Consider the following 16489-nt stretch of genomic DNA (forward strand, 5'->3'; position numbering starts at 1 on the left):
TCCCACAAAACAGCTTTTTATCTGTCATTCTGAAATTAACAGAGCAAACCTCTGCAGATCTAAAAAAACATGGCAACCATACTGGCAAAAAAAAATATTTAATAAGAGCCATTGCCATCAGCCACTTCTAACTCTGCTGAAGCTACAAAGGACTAAGTTAGGAGAAGAACTAAGTTGCTTGAGAAGTTGCAAGAAAATTGCCCTGCTTAAACTTCCAACATTTTTGGGGACGAGTTCCCTTCGGTTGAAGTTAGAGTGAACACTATGTTTATTTCACGTTGACAGTCAGAAGCCTTTAAAAGATAGATTCTAAGAAAATAGATGTAGGACATTCAGAGCAGCTACTGACACCCCAAAGTCTATCTATCATAGCAAATTACCCTAAAAGCAAACTGCATGGTGATAAAATAAGTCTAAAAAAAAAAGAACTCATATGGGACACCAGACAGCTTTTGACACTCTTAAATCAATCTATTCTGTTGAATAGAAAAGACCCTAAAGACATTTAAGTTGCTAGCAGGAAGTCTGACAGGAGGAAACCTGTACAGTGAATACATTACAGTCATTCTGAAGTTTACAAGAGAGGTAACAGAGAGATGAAAGAGTTTAAAATTAGAATATCAAGACATGTTTGCAAGAAACCCAATACAGTGGTTCTATTAAAAAAACATTAAAGACAACTATGGATCCTAGAACCTACTTAGCTTACATCATAGATATTTATAATCTATTAGAGAGTGTTGGAGAACAGAAGACCATCTGTAGAATAAAAAAACATTAAAGTTGGATCAAAACTGGAACCAGCAGGAAAAAAAACATCCCAAAAATACCTCATACATCAACCAAAGATCGGCTTAGAATTAACAAATGGAAAGCTTTAGCGGATATGAACATTCGTTCATGATACAGTGGTTAGGTTTTGGGCTTTTAACAAGCGTTGCAGTTTGGGCTAATTGATCAGTTTACCCAGAAGGAATGGAATGATTTCTAACTCCTTCTCTGCATTTAGTAAAAGGCAGAGGTGGGGAAGGGGGGTGGCAGGCCGGGTGTGTGCGTGGGTGTGTGTGCGTGGGTGTGTGTGTGTGTGTGTGAGGCTATAAAAAGTTGACCCTCTCGCAGTCTGACAGACTCGCTCCCAAGTCAGAGCTGCAGCAGTATCTGATCTGACCAAGCAGCTGTCCTCTCCCTGCATCAGCACAACAAATACTTTGCATTGCCTGACCTTTTCCTCCTGCATCACTATTCCAGCCATGCCCCCATGTCCCCCAACCCCCAACGCCATCGGCAGCTACACACAAATCCTTTAGCACTCACACCACTACTCAACCCCAAACTAGGCCCCTGGCTGACACGCTCTCAGATAATATCTATCCCCGTGCTCGTGCAGTTGTGTTCTTGCTCTGACACATTAGCTGTGAGAGGTCTAAAGCATGGTGTGAGTGTGTACATATGAGAAAATATTGATAGTTTGAATGTTTTGGAGGATAATCTTGAAAATTACTCTGTGTCTAGTTTTATGTTAATGGTTGGGGAAAAAAATTGCATCAACTTTTATTGCTCTAAACCGGGCCTGCCCAACATTGGCCCTCGAAGGGTAGGTTTTAGATGTTTTCCTGCTTCAGCACAGCTGATTTCCATTGATAGCTGATTAGCAGGCTTTTGCTGAACAGCAGTCATCAGAATTAGCTGTGCCGAAGGAGGGAAACCTCTAAAACCTGGTGGACAGCTGCACTCGAAGGCCAACTCTCCTTGAAACCCAGTCGGCCTCGGCAGAGGGCTGCTCACAAAGAGCCTGGTTCTGCTGGGGGTTTCTTCCTGTTAAAAGAGAATTTTCCTCTCCACTGTTGCTACATGCATAATCAGTGTGAGGGACTGCTGAGGAGTCAATAACAAAATGCAAGCGAAGGTCATCGCCGCAAGCTCACTTAGGAGGAATATCTCTTGCAAATAAATGACTGGATGCAATCAACTGGTTTTCCAAACCAGTCTGACAGTCTCTGTAAAGGTTCTTAAGATGACGTGTTGTAAATTTGCTCATTATAAATAAACTGAATTGAATAGAATTGAGCTTTCGGCAGGCCTGCTCTTAATGTTTTGATTAAAAAAAACATCTATGTGACATACTGTAGTGATAGCAGTGTAGAGTCAAATTTCAAATAACAGTAATTTATTGATTTTTGTTGTGATACTTGTGGAATATTCGTATTTTTTATAAAATAATTTCTCTCTTGAACCTCAGTAGAATCCTGAGGGAAACAAGATTGCAAGCTAAGGTGCTCAGCCCGGTCCGAACTTCCCTCTTTACCCATGGCTGCAGCTCCAATCACCCTTCCAAGCCTATAGATGATTTGCTAGTGACAGCACTATAGTGCAGTGTTGTGCACTGAATAGGTTAATATTTTTACTGAACGGTGAACTGAATGGATCAGATTTGAAATAATGAACATAAACAAGAGCAACACTCACTCTGAGAATAATGAGCCAAACACAGCTCACATCCGCGTTCAATTGATAACACTTTTCATTGGATAACGTCAGGTCTTTGGCACTTATTATAGCAAACAGCATGACAGGCCAGCATGTTTACTGCTAGAACTAGTCTGCACGATTCAGACTCTTCTACTGGTATTTCGGATTCCAGTTTTGCAGAGCGCTTGGCAGAATTGGATGAACTACCAAAGTAAGTCTCAAAAACTCACATTTTTGCGCAAACTGTGCCCACCGCGACTTAAGAAACAAGTCCGTACATCAGCCATTTCCACTTCAAATTTATAGCGACACATCGAGTTAAAGCATCCGAGCTATCTTAGCAAATATCAGCTACTGGTGAAGGAACATAAGAAATTATTTTTCGATACAGATCTTTTCAGCAGAACCTTAACCTGAATTTACCTGTATGTTTCTTAAGTTCTGTGTTTTTTGCTAAATAAAGGTTTCAATGCACATACAGTGTACCTTGACTGCATCGAGTATTTTCAGTTTCATTCTATATATTATGATCACACATTTAAAGGGTGAAATATGGAGTTCTATTGTGTAGGATTGTGGCTTAATTTACCAAATGAACTTGAACCAGTTAATTTATCGGTTTTTGAACTTTCATTTTAAGAAAAAGTAAAGTATAAACATTAACTAGTTCATTTTCATCTGTGTGAACTGAAATTTGAGCTTGTTCTTTTTAATTATGAACTGGCACAACATTGCTGTACTGAGACTCATTCTTGATAATGATGACAACCATAAAGAGGCAGGAGTGAAACATGTAGCTGAGTTTTGTTTAGCCTAGAGATGCTTTGATCCATTTTTCCCCTGATCTAATGAGATCCCAATACAGGAGCTGAGCATATCAGCTGATATCTGATACCGATACTAGACTTAGACATTGCATACATTTACTGACAATATAATGAAATTGCAATTAAAAAAGATAAAGCAGTAGCAGCAGTGCATAGGACTGGATCATATTGCAAGGAGAAACAGTTTTAAAAAGTGCAAAAGATTTTTTAACCATGTTGTCAGTACAAAAAAACAAAAAAGTTCTAAAGGTTTTCGATTAAAATGGATATAAAAATGTACAACCGTGTGGACGGAGCAAAAAAGATGGTGCAAAATGGCTGTAGAAGTTCAGTTGGGAACTTTTACATTTAAATGGATTTTTTAAAGTTCAACAATGTTGGCAGTGCAAAACAACAGTGCAAAATGGGTCCATATTAAAAGTTTAACAGTCTGATGGCAAGCGGGAAGAAATTGTTACTACTGATTTGGAGGAAAGGCTTCATGCCGGACATTAAAAAAAGAAAAAAAGATAACTTAACATCAACGCTCTGTGTGATGATGTAATCATACCTGCAGTCATTAAATTTAAGTCACTAAAAGGATGTAACTGTGTATCATATCAATAACAATACAAATGGCTGGATCAGAATGCTGTATCAGCATTGTTCCGATATCTGATCCACCTAAATTGTCAATATCGGAACCGATAGCTGATCAGATTCATCTCTATTTCAGACAAGGGTTAAGTACCAAAACTTTAGAAAAATTGTTGCTGGTTTAAGTAAACCCAAATTGACTATATTGCCTCCACTCCTCATAATTGGAAGGGGCTGGAAAGAGTGGCCCCAGAATTAAAGATCTGAACTGGATTTTGAACACCTCTAGCCTGTTAATTAGGCCCACCTGAGACTTTTCTTAAAGCCCCTTTTTAAAATATTGAGGATCCTAAATTTTGTTTATATCAACTGAAAAATCTTTGTAGGCTTTTCATCAGAAGGTTGGCTTCTTACTAATCTTTACAGAAAGTCTCTGGGGGCACAAGCAGACCTACGGTATATGCTACGGATGAAGAAGCACATTTAAGCATCCTGTAGATTGATGTGGGGCATCATCTTGAAGACATAAAGGGAAAACTGTGCTGTGATGTTTGACTGAGTAATTTCTAAATTCTCACTTTATGTTGTGCAAGGGAACAGAATGTTTGAGTCCTTGCCTTACAATACATACATAGGTGTGCCTATTATGAACCTAACAAAGGTGTGTACCTATACCCTGATATTAGCATAAAGCTCCAATTAGATTTGATCTTATGAAGTTAAGTAAAATAGTAATCCTGACTGATGTATGATAGGAATGATCTGATTTATTGCCAGGGATTGAGAAAATAAATACTCCAATTCATCCAGCATATCTAAAAGCCTGGTTTCAACTTTGAATAGCTGATTATTACAAAGTAAAGCTGTAGCCTATAGATTTCTATTGGCTTACGGTAATCTTTTTAAATAAAATACCACCATATAGCAAAATGTTGCCTCAGGGGATGAACAGATTAGTAAGCTGTAATTCTATATAAAAGCTTTAACATCTGATTATGAATAAGTTAATGTTAAGGCGTCACTAACTAGAATAGTTTCCAGTGACACTCTGAGAATAAACCGTGTAAACAAACTCGCATCACACTATTAAAATAGTCCGACGATGTGTAATGCAGAAAAAAAGCTAAGGCTCGAGGATGAAAATTGAATCTCTCGTGGGAGTCAGGTTACCTGTCATGAAGCTACTGCATGTCTATTAACACTGTCAGAGCGCCGCTAAAGTGACCAAGCTCTACTGCTGCTAAGAGAAAACATGGAAAACTTAAAACAACAGCCCAAATAACACAAACCTACTGAGCAAATGTACAGACAAGATGGGTTTTTATCTATTAATCTTTATGTTCTTTAAAGTCCCTTATTTTTTGCCTTCTGTGATACTTCTGTTTTGAACATGAGATCCTTTATTCTAAACAATTAGTTTACCCTTTTTTCTATCTATCTTTCATCCTTTTTAATCACCTTTTTGTCACAGGAAAAACCTTTGTCTCTAAACTCTTAAAAGGTTCTGCAGCACACAGATTTCTTCAGTTAATGCCATTTGCTGCGGTGCTCTAATAGTGAGCTTTGTGGATCTTCTTTGCCATCTCAGCCAAATCTCCACTATTGACAGGAGACAGGGGGCAATATAAACATAGGTGCTTTTCCCCAGTCTTAAACAGATTCGTTACAATTTGATTAATGTGGTTTAATTTTAAGTAGCTATTTTCTTGCATGTTTCCTGACTTTCTAATTTAGATAAATGGTCAAGAGAAATGACTTCCTGTTAATGTGGCATTCATTTTCATTCTCTTTTGGGGGAAAAAGGAAGCAGCGGAATATTAATTAAATATTCCTTCAAACCCTGATCGACAACTGATATATGATATTAAAATAAATACAATTATGGGATCTAAATTCTTAAGTTTTGAATTTTTTTTTCACCTGAATGAATGTTCTCCAATGAAAGGTTGGATTCTGACCAGATTTATAAGCGTGAGATTATGCTACTCTAATAAAAGAACAATTTATTCTTGGGGTTTTTACACAGCTTTACAAGGGTTATCAGTAAATATATTTCAATAGGAGTATCGTATCATTGTTTACCTATGGAATGGGGAAACCCTAAAGCAAAATAGGTTAAGCAAACATATGTGTGTTTAAAAGTAAAAGTTTAAAAAACTGTATCTCAAAATGCTGTGCCAGTTTCTACTGATGCTAAGTTTGAGCTTGTTGAGTAGAGTGAAAAAATGGCACTGTGAACCGGCAAAAATGTAGTGTCAGCATACGATTTATCACGCAATATATTGCGATACAGTGACAAAGATGTGATTTTGCTCATTTTAAGATAATATAGCTTTGTAAAACTTCATGAGATCTCATCGCTCTGCTGCAGCCAGAGAAGAGCTGCTGAATTATAGGCTCTTGGGCGAAGTACTGCCAAGTAACTGATTATATAAATGTTATATATAAATGGGTTTAACTGTTATATAAAAGAAACACAATGAAACTCATATTTTCTTATAATTAGATATTTTTTTTACATTTAAGACTGATTCAATATTTTGCATTAGTATCATTTAATGATGTGTTGCTATATTGGTATTGAATTGATACGGTTTCACTTACACCCCTAGTTATTACCCAGTTCAGAGTGCAAAACAACCAGTATGATTCATATGATGCCTAACAGCTGACAAGATATTGCATAAATCATTCTAAAGAAAACTGACCTCCCAATTACCTACTTATAAGAAAGTCTTTCTATTTCTGCCTATATAGCTACAATAGCTCTCTCCTCACATCCCTTCTTCTGAGAGTCTGTCTCCTCACCTCATGTACATCTGCACTTTCACAGACCACCTGTGGCACTGGGCTGTGTGCACTACTGCTACGCCCCTCACTGCCATCCTAAGGGCCCTGCAAACACTGAAATGTTTAAAAACGGGAGAAAACAATCTTTTTGAACTATATTTTACATTTTAGATTCTATTAGAACTATATGCCATAGGGATTTTATGTTCTTTGATGCTTTTTGGAGCCTACAGTAATAGTGTTTTTTTTTTTCATCTATCTGCAGCAGAATCTATGTAACTTCTAATTGACTCAAAGCTTTTCTTTCTGACTCCAACTAAACATTTTGCCATTTAGTCTGAACGCTTCACTCAGACGGAGCATTGTAAGCTGGATTGTTTCATTAACTTATGCGTATATTAACTCACATGCATGAAGAGAAGTCGTTTTGGTCACCGATGCTCAACAACAAAGCTCATTGTTTTTCCATCAAATGAGGGTGGAGCGATGATTCTTGGACCCTGCTGCGTTGTTATGCTGATAAGTGGCTTTCTGTTGGAGCTTGCTGTCCCTCCTTTGGTGGTCACGTGTCCCAAACTAAGGGGTGAGTGAAGAGGTCTTTGCTGAGCCTCTGCTGTCGCGCTGTAGTATGCCTTCTCTGCACCATGGCTCAATGGGTTGTTTTTGATGCCTTCTCCTGCTGCATCCTCTGAGTGACAGGGAGACTGCGGCATCACCGCCTGTGCTGCCAACGTGGGAGAGATGAAGCCTGGGTAGACCATGTAGGTGGGGGTGAGGGCTAGAGGGGGTAGAGGGAAATGCATGGGTGTGACCTGTGCCACTGGTGAATGAGGCATGGGGACATCCACATATTTTCCCGTCTCGGGGTCAAAAAGTCTCTTGGTGGCCTGTATGGGGGTGTCCACCAGATAATAATGTCCAGTTGTGGGGTCCAGCAGCATCTTGCGCTGGGTTTGAGTTATTGCTTCTCCTCCAGACAGAGTGGGGGACATACTCTGGATGGACGGGGAGAAACACAACACCTGCTGAGGTTTTTGAGGACTTGTTGCTACTGTTGGAAGATGGTAGATGGTGGCAGATGGACAGTCCACAGTTACAGGAGACCTCTTTTTTTCAGGTACCTTGGTATCACCTGGATTATCTCTGCTAAAACTTGAATCCCCCTCAATTGACACACACTTCTGATTGGGCAGCTTGGTTTCATTTGTGCATCTTGGTATGGTTAGGTAGTTCTCAGGGTCGGAGCAACCTTTTGTATTGGTAGGATCAATGGAATTAGTTTTCTCTTTGTCCTGCTCCACCAGTTTTACCGACACCTGATTCATCGTCGATGTTTTAGAGCTTTTCAGTGCAGATGTTTGTAAAGCAGAATCTTGAGAATTAATGCTGACATTTTTCTTATTGCCAAAATAAAGGGCACTTTTGTTGGTGAAGGTTTTACTTTGCTGTGATTGTGTTTTAAAAGTGTCATGGTCATATGGAACATGTATGATATTGAGAGATTGTTTTTTCTGTGTATCTTTGCTGGTTGTTAGAAAGGGAGGAATCCTGCCTCCGTTTTTTACTTCCAGATCAGCAGGAGGTCTCTGTTCCTGCTTGGTGAGGAGAGGCAGCACATGGCTGTCTGCGGCCGGTTGAGAGGCTTGAGTTTTCCGCTTCCATTCATTCCTGTCGAAAACATAAAGCTGTTCCATGGTCTTGACTGCAGCTTTGAGCTTTTCCAGCGCATCCTGTTTTGGCATTGCAGGATCATTTCTTCTCTCATTTGTCTCCCCAGTGAACCTGTCCTGTCTCTGTTTTCCCAGTTTGGTCTCAGGATTTTGCTGCATCTCAGATAGATCTGGGTTCCCTTGCTTTGTTACAACTGTGGGAATTCTGCTGGATGTCTCAGAGTGTGTATCCGCCTCCACCTGTGCCTGGGCCGTGTCATCTGTCTCTGATTTGATGTTTGTTTTAACAGAGTTGCATTTGATCACCATAGGGGATGGTTTATCTGGCTCCACTTTGGTTTTCTCCTCAGCTACTGTAGAACATCCCTGATCACTTCTGTCCAAAGAGACAAAACGATATGAACTTTTCACCAACTTGCGCACATCCCTAACATGATATATTGGTGTCTGAAACTTGCACTTTGTGTCCCTGATGTTTCTAACAGTGAAGCTCGGAGCCTTGTCTGCTGAGGACAAAACATGACACCTACCGTTGTCTCCTGCCCTGAATTTATTGACGTTATAACTGATTTTAGGAGTAAGAAGATTTGCAATATTCAGTGTGCAGCCTTTGGTTTCTTTTACATTTCTAAGGCAGATTTTAATCTCGGGTGGTTTTCCTACCCTCTCATTTTTTTCTTTACCCTCTGTATTTGTATCATCTACCTTTTGCAGCTCCTTCCCACATGACTTTGCACCTGTGTTAGGTGTGTGGGGGTTTAAATCCTCTGCCAGGCTTCCGTCTTTTGAAAGTAGCTGGCAGTTTGGAACAAAAAGAAGTTTTGTTAAAACGCTGCTGCTGTCCAGGTCTTCCCTTGCTGTGTTTTGAGAATCTTTCACAGATGCAGGCTCTCCTTCCTTGCTAATCTGTGGCTCCTGTGGTGCTTCTTGGTGCTCCACAGAACAATCAGTAGTCTTCTTATCACCCTTTGAATCCTCTGCAGGCCCACAGGAGCTGGGTCTGTGATCAGTGGGGGAGTTTCCGGTGAATCCTAACTCAGAGGTTTGCCCCTGCAGACCTCTGCTCTCACTCCTCTCCTTCCCACCCTCCAAGTCTTTGATTTGAATACAAGAGGACACTGAAGGATGGGTATCTGAGATTTCCCCTCTCTCCATTTTGCGTTCCTGTTCAAACTGCATTTTTTTGGAAATGACATTTTTCAGCAGACTTGAGGCAAAAATAGCCCGCTTATGTGTGTCCCCTGAACCATCTGTGTGATGATACTGCATCTCACACCCTGATCTGGCCAACACCTCATTGGGTCGGTCCTTTTGAAAACACTTGGGGCTCATGGGAGTTCTGGATTCCACATTACAATGAAAGTTTAGGGTAACTCCTTGCTGTGCCGACTGCTCTTTCATTTGGAATTTTCTGCCAGTAGATGTCTGCTGTGAAGTTATTCTCTTATTCAGTGCACAGATTCTTGTCTGTTTATCTTTAATCCCAGTTTTGCACCTGTTATTCGCCCTGCTGTCCACAGTCTTGTTCATTGCCAGTGTCGCACTGGAGGTATTATGCGTGATATTTCCATAATTCCAGTCCACATACGTTGACCACTTATTTAGGCCATATTCCGACATGGATGACTCGCTGGAAGTGCTGAGATTGATGGCATCAAAGTAGGGACATGCCAAGCTTCGGAAGGACTTGGCGGTTAGGTTACGCACCTCTTTATCAGCGTCGTCCAGTTCACTAATGGAGCTAGACGCTCCGCTGGAGTACTCATTAATATCTTTCCGTCTCAGCTTGGTTGCGAGGTGCTGACGGCCCGGAGCTGGGATGAAATATTGACCCCTATCACACAGGGGCCCCGCTCTGGCGCCAGGGTTCACAAAGGAGAAATGGCTCCCATCTCCGATGTGTTTCGGAGATAACCACTGCGCGTTATTGTCAAACACGTCTGCAGGGTCGTTCAGCGTCCTGGAGGAAGCTTTAATGGACAGGTGGATTTTCCCCGCTGACTGCTCGCTCTGTGTTCTGCACAGGCTCTCATCAGAGCTGGCGCACAGATCGCTCTCCTCCTGCTCGGTGCTGACAGCCGCTCCGCTAAGATTAGACTGCGGCTTCGCCTGGCTCCGGCCGCCCTCCAGGATCAGGGTGCCCTCCTGGGTCTCGTCGCTCTCAAAAGAGGCGTAATCCACAAAGGCGTAGACCAGGTTGCCGTCCTCGAACTCCCAGCGCGTCCCCCGGCCCAGGTCGTAGTCCACGTCGTGGTCCAACTCGGTGAGCTGGATCTCATGCGTGGTGATGTAGTGGGACTCGGACAGCTCGGAGTCGCTCCTGCCGTTCAGACACATGTCGGTGTAGCGCAGCTCGCCGCTCTCGCTGCAATCGCTGGAGTCAAACTCCTGCTTCTCGCTCTCTGACTCCGGGTCAGCGGTGGGGAGCTGGGTCGGGGTGTCCAACAGGGACTCGGTTGAAGTGGATTTGTTCTCCTCCTGCTTCTCGCTCTCCGACTCCGGGTCAGCGGTGGGCAGATGCGTCAAAGTGTCCAACAGGGACTCGGTTGAAGTGGATTTGTTCTCATCCTGCTTCGAGCTGTCTCCTTTACTCACGGACAGCTGGTTCCCCTTTCCGGTGAAAGTCACTTTCACCGTCTTCAGCCCGTCGGGTCTCATGTCCAGATCCACATAGTTTGACTCGTCGCTGTTTTTCTCGGTGTCCTGACCCCTGGTGTCCTCCTTTTTGATCGGTTTAAGCAGCTTGTTGCTGTGAAGTCCGGTGTCATCTCGATAGGTGAGAGTTTTCTCTGCTGCTTCCATTTAGTTCGGACTTCACGGTCAGGTGGTCCTGGTTTACGATGTTACTCTGACACTGGACGGAAAACTCTGCAGGCAGGAGCGTGGGGGCAGCTGGGAGGGTGGGTGTGTGCGTGAGGGAGTAAGTGACAGGTTGGAGGGAGGGGTGTCCCACAGAAATTCCCACGACACTGTCAGGCATTTTTGTGTAACTCTAAAACCAACCTAAACCGTTTTCAGCACCTCCCTTAGAAGAACAGTTCCACACAGAGTCAGAAGTAGCTATTTTTCATCTCCAATATTGGAGTTTTTAATCTTAAACAAATATTCCCCCATTTTCTATTGAATTATTTAGTTTTAATTGTCAAATTCTTGTCATGGAGAAGAGAAAATCTTTCTTTTCCTACATCAAATAAGAGTGAAACTGCTGCCTTAGCTTCTGCGGTTGAAAAACCTAAATTAGATGCTGTAACCTACTTCCCTTTATGTTAAGGATGAAAAGCTGAAAAAGATGGAAAATCGAGAACAATTTACTTTTTTTAAGTACAACTAGTGTTTACTTTCTGTCAGTACAACAACAGGAAAGAGAGCATTGGATTAAGATAACCAGTCAAGATTTAGTTGGGTGCTGGTCCTTCTAGAGTTTTCTGTGGCATTTTTTCTTTATCTTGGCATGTTGTTTGGGGTCAGTTCTGAGTTCTTAACTGAGAAAGGTTCTGCACACCAACAATACAGCCAGTTAGTTTGGAGCCCTGTTATGGGTTAGCTTGCTAATGGGCTGTAAGAAGCAGATTTTCCTTCACCATTGGCAGCAACTATTGTATTACAATCCATTATTGGTCTTTCATCCTTTTAAGTGTTGGATTTTATTTTGGTTTTGTTCTCATTTTTGTCTGTTCTAAGCTCAGATTAGGTCGCCCTGACAACAACGTAAATTTTCTGTTTAGAGCTTTGTAGTCGCTACAGACGTTTATATTTGGATTCCAGTTGTAGTCCTTGGTTTCTATTTTTTTCAAGGAGGTTATGTTTTGTTTTATTTCAACATTTGCCCTCCTTTTCTGCTTTTACTCAGTTAATTTCACTTCTTTTGTCACAAAATCTTTTAAAATAAATTTTTAATAAATGTCATAAATACTCAAGCAATACAGCATTTATCACAAACTCAACCTAAACAGATCATTTGAATAATTTTAAGACTAAAACTTTTGTCTATGTTAAAACCTACATTCAAAGTGGCTTATCCAGAGCTATCTGTTTTGCTGTGCTACTATAGGCTTAGGCTGCAAGAGGACATAAAGACATAAAACACTTTTTCTCACTCAGCTACATTCTATTTCTATTATCCTTGTGCACATTATTTTTAAAACCTGTAGTTAAAGTGGCTTATCCAGAGAAATCTGTTTAGTTGTGCTACTGTAGTTATTGGCTGCTAGAGGGCATAAAGTACACTTTTCATCACTGTGTTACATTCTACTTCTGTTATCTAAATGTTCATTATTATTAAACCTTTTCAGCTTCATACTCAGTCTGTCTTTTTTTTGGTCATAATTAATATATATCTGGCTTGGCATAATTTTTAGCTTTGAGACTGTTCTAGAGGGAGGCATCAACTTGGCTGCTGCTGTCAATAACTTGGTGTTGTGGATGATGTAGCTGTTTTTCAGTGTTTTTCATTCTTTCGCTTCTAGAGATCGACCAAGCTACTCCAGCTAACTGTATATGTCCTCTATTCCATCTTTTGACCTTTAAATTTGCCCTCCACAAAACTACATATACAGCTAGTTTACCATCATCTTTTGAGAATTGGTAATATTTCTATATCAGCGCTTCTGTGTTTCCTTTGTGTGTATGCTGTGTTTGCTCAATCCCCCAGTCTGTTGTGGCAAAAGGCCTTTCTCACTATGCATGGTTCTCCAGGATGTTTCTTACTGTTTAAATGGACTTTTCCTCTCTACTGTCACTATGTGCATACTCCATATGAAAGATGGTTATAAAGGTAATGTCACTATGTAGGGACTTTCCAATATCGCTACAAACACAGCCAGGAGTGATTGCTCTAATCTTTTAGCGATTTGACTGTAGAGCTCTGAAAAATCACATATGTCGGGAAATAGTGCTTTATAAATAAGTGTTTTATAAATAAAATTGAAATGCACTTAAAAAGGAAAAAGTATGAGCTATCCAGTAGCTTTGATTTCTTTATCCACTGTGTCACATATTGGTATTTATAACCTTTGTAGACACAACAACATCCGTCAGTTCGCTCTACATTTGAATGCCCCAACACCTTTAGCACTGATGGACTCTACCTGAGCATTGCTGAATCAGGCTGCCCTGCATGTTGGGGATCCAGTTGTCAGACGTCTGTCTAGGTTTTGAAGACACAAGTGTTGTTCCTGGACAGGGCCCCAGATTGGTGGTATGCAGCGAGGGAGGGGATGGGCTAACAGCTGTTGCATGTGGAGGGCACACTGACTGGAGTATCAAGGACAGAGGCCACAAGTATAAAGCTTCTGACACCCTCAGATCCTGTTTTTAGTTTCATTGTTAGTAACATGGAGGAGATGCTCTGTCAAACTTTGGAAACCTTCAATTGAAGTAATCTTTCTTTTTATTGAATAGCGGACACATATTATTTAAGGTCTGCAGATTCCAGCTTATTTCATTTATATGACATTTCAGTCCTCTACAGTTTTTTTGGTATTGAATGTGACCCGCCATATTCACTGGGACAGCTGTAGTTATTTACAGATTAATCTTTTCCATAAAAGCAAATCTAAGACATTTGATCAGCTAATAAAACTGTCCTTAACCTTTTTAACAGGTGACCTCTCTTAAAGACTGTTGTGTCAGGTTTAATATAAAAAGACTGCGAGAGTGTGTGTGAATTCCAGCTATGAAAGGATTTTACAATCTTTGAAAGCATAATAATTTGGCCTTAAAATGTTTTTGTATCAGTATAGAAGAATAAATGAGGATTTCAGGTCTTTACTCTGTAACGTTTCTGTAAGGTTTTCCCTCATGTTACAAACATCAAATGTAAACAGGTTGAACAGGCTCACACAAAGCTGATAAATTTAGGAGGCTATTTAAAAAGGGAGCATGGCTCACGCAAGCAAGTTGAGATCAGATTCTTACTGGGGCCACATTAAAACAGCAGGTGCTAAATCATGAGCGCCATTAATCAAAATATAGAATTGAATGAATGAGGAACACCCCTCTCAGCCCTTAAACCCCTTTTGCTCACACAACTCTTAATGCATAACTAAGAAAAACTTTAGAAAGCTTAAACGCTGCTCTGAAATAATTCAATTCAATTCAGGGAAATTAGATTAATTCGATAAAATGGTTCAATAAATAAAAGCCATAGGTTTGACAGAAATTGTTAGGGTGCTGGTTTATTCTGGATGGTTTTTTTTTCTACATAAAAACACGTCAAATTCCACCTTCTAATCAACCAATGAACTCTATTCCTGCACAGTAAAAGTATTCAGTAGCAGGATGCAGCCGGTGGGTTAGTGTATTCAAGCTGTTTTAAGCGGGAATTTACAGTACATTGCTAGCATTGCCACCCACATCTAATGTGACCAGAGCACCTTATTCTACAAGTTTTCTGTGACTCCTACACGAGTAGGAACATTTTAGATTAAAATTCCCTTTGCTAGCTTTTAAAATTGACTCTCTTGTTGTACTTCTGTCATAAAAAGTACAGATTGGTGGTCTCTATGATTTCATGATTCTACCAACTTAGCTTTAGCCCTCTGCAGCTCCTCTGGAGTTACACTGGGAACCTTGATGTATTCGAGACACACTTTCATTGCCAGCCTGTCACATTTTGGCAGATGTCTTGATAGGTTTGTTGAATTAAAAAAAAAAACACTCCAAGCTTTGATTAATGTTTTCTAGCCTAACTTTCTCCCTTTCACAACTTTCTCCTTGACCTGTCCACTGTGTTCATTTGTCTTCATGATGCTGCCTGTTCTCTAAGTTTTAGTAAGACACCTCTGGTACCTTCATGAAACTCCTGGATTTATATTGAGATATTGTAAAACACAAATAGACTCTATTTACGAAACAGCTAAATCTCAAATAGCCGCACTTAACTGCATTGATAGAGCCCACTGAATTATTTCTGAATACTACACACTGGACTTTCAAGTTTAATATTTGTAAAGTAATAGGAAATCCCCTATATTTCCATTAAGTTTCATATGAAATAGTTTTTGAGTTTGTGGTTGTAATGAGATAAAATAAAAAAGTTCAAGGGTTATGAATATATGCAAATATAGGTGTTAATATGAACATATCTACTTCAAAAAGAGCTAAATTATTCAACTCAGTTTAAAGAGATGGTAGCTCAGCGAAGAAAAGCCAAACTAATTCTACAATTCCAACATAAATGTTAGGAATCCAGTTTGTGTGGGTTGTTTGTGTGTCTCTCCTCCTCCCTACACACCTGCGGCTTGTTGGTTAATTACTGGAGGAGTATTTGAGCTGTGGGCTGTCACTACCTCGGCGCCAGAGTGTTTGCCAGTTTTGGGTACTCTAGCCAAGCTGAGATTAGCAGAGTCAGCTTTGTTTCCCTGAGTCTTATGTGTTTTTGTCTTTGCTCTTTGGCAGGAAGCCTTCCTGTGAAAACTAGATACTTGGACCTTCTCCCCCTGGAAGGACTTACTGAGTTTGCACTGAGCAGGGGAAAACTTCCACATGATCCGTTAAAGTCCCCATCGGAAATCCAAGTGACAGTCCGCTCCATTACTCCTCTGGGTCCAATGTAGTCTACCTGTCGGCTCTCCAACGAGTTCCCTCTTCTCTGGATAAACCCACACAGACTGGATTCAAGGATTGACAAGAGCCCCCTCAAACGTTAGTCTCTATGCAGAATAATTCAAGCTGCAGTCTCATTTTTCACGGTCCCTGAACTTATCTCTGTGATCTCCCCTTCAGACTTTCCAGTTCCATTTCACCAGTTCACTGAGTTCCAGATCCAACCTCTGTTTACATTACACCAAATAAACCTGTTAAAGTTTTCCCCATGTTCTCTGAGTGGTTTCTTTGCATGTTGGTCAGATTAACTTAAACCGATCATGACAGTAAAGTTATTAACAATCAGGTTGAATAAGGGAAATTATTTGACAAACCTGGAAGTTAAAAACTTAAACTTGAAAACAAGCAAATTTTTTTTTCAAAGAAAACTATATCTACAATTCCCTAAACATATGATGTTTAATATCTACTTTAAAGACAGAATTTTTTTTTTTGTTATAAACATCTTAGAATTAAACTATAACAATTTAAAGTCCTCAACAAGTCCTCCAGAAATCAGCAGAACCCAGAAAGAAATGCTAAAAACCAGGAGAATATTTCTATAAGATACTG

The 16489-nt window shown here is 40.4% G+C and overlaps 1 protein-coding gene across 1 annotated transcript in view; it reads right to left on the minus strand.

The window, feature by feature from the left end:
• LOC107097706 overlaps nucleotides 1-11209 on the minus strand; it is a 20370-nt gene extending 9161 nt beyond the window's left edge. The window contains exon 1 of the mRNA XM_015394962.1: nucleotides 7070-11209. Within this exon, the coding sequence (XP_015250448.1) occupies nucleotides 7094-11134 (4041 nt within the window). The 5' untranslated portion in view covers nucleotides 11135-11209 and the 3' untranslated portion in view covers nucleotides 7070-7093. The remainder of the gene's footprint in view (nucleotides 1-7069) is intronic.
• Nucleotides 11210-16489: the final 5280 nt, after the last annotated feature.

The sequence above is a fragment of the Cyprinodon variegatus genome, unplaced genomic scaffold (assembly GCF_000732505.1).
Source record: "Cyprinodon variegatus isolate N-32 unplaced genomic scaffold, C_variegatus-1.0 Scaffold715, whole genome shotgun sequence".
Lineage (NCBI taxonomy): Eukaryota > Metazoa > Chordata > Actinopteri > Cyprinodontiformes > Cyprinodontidae > Cyprinodon > Cyprinodon variegatus.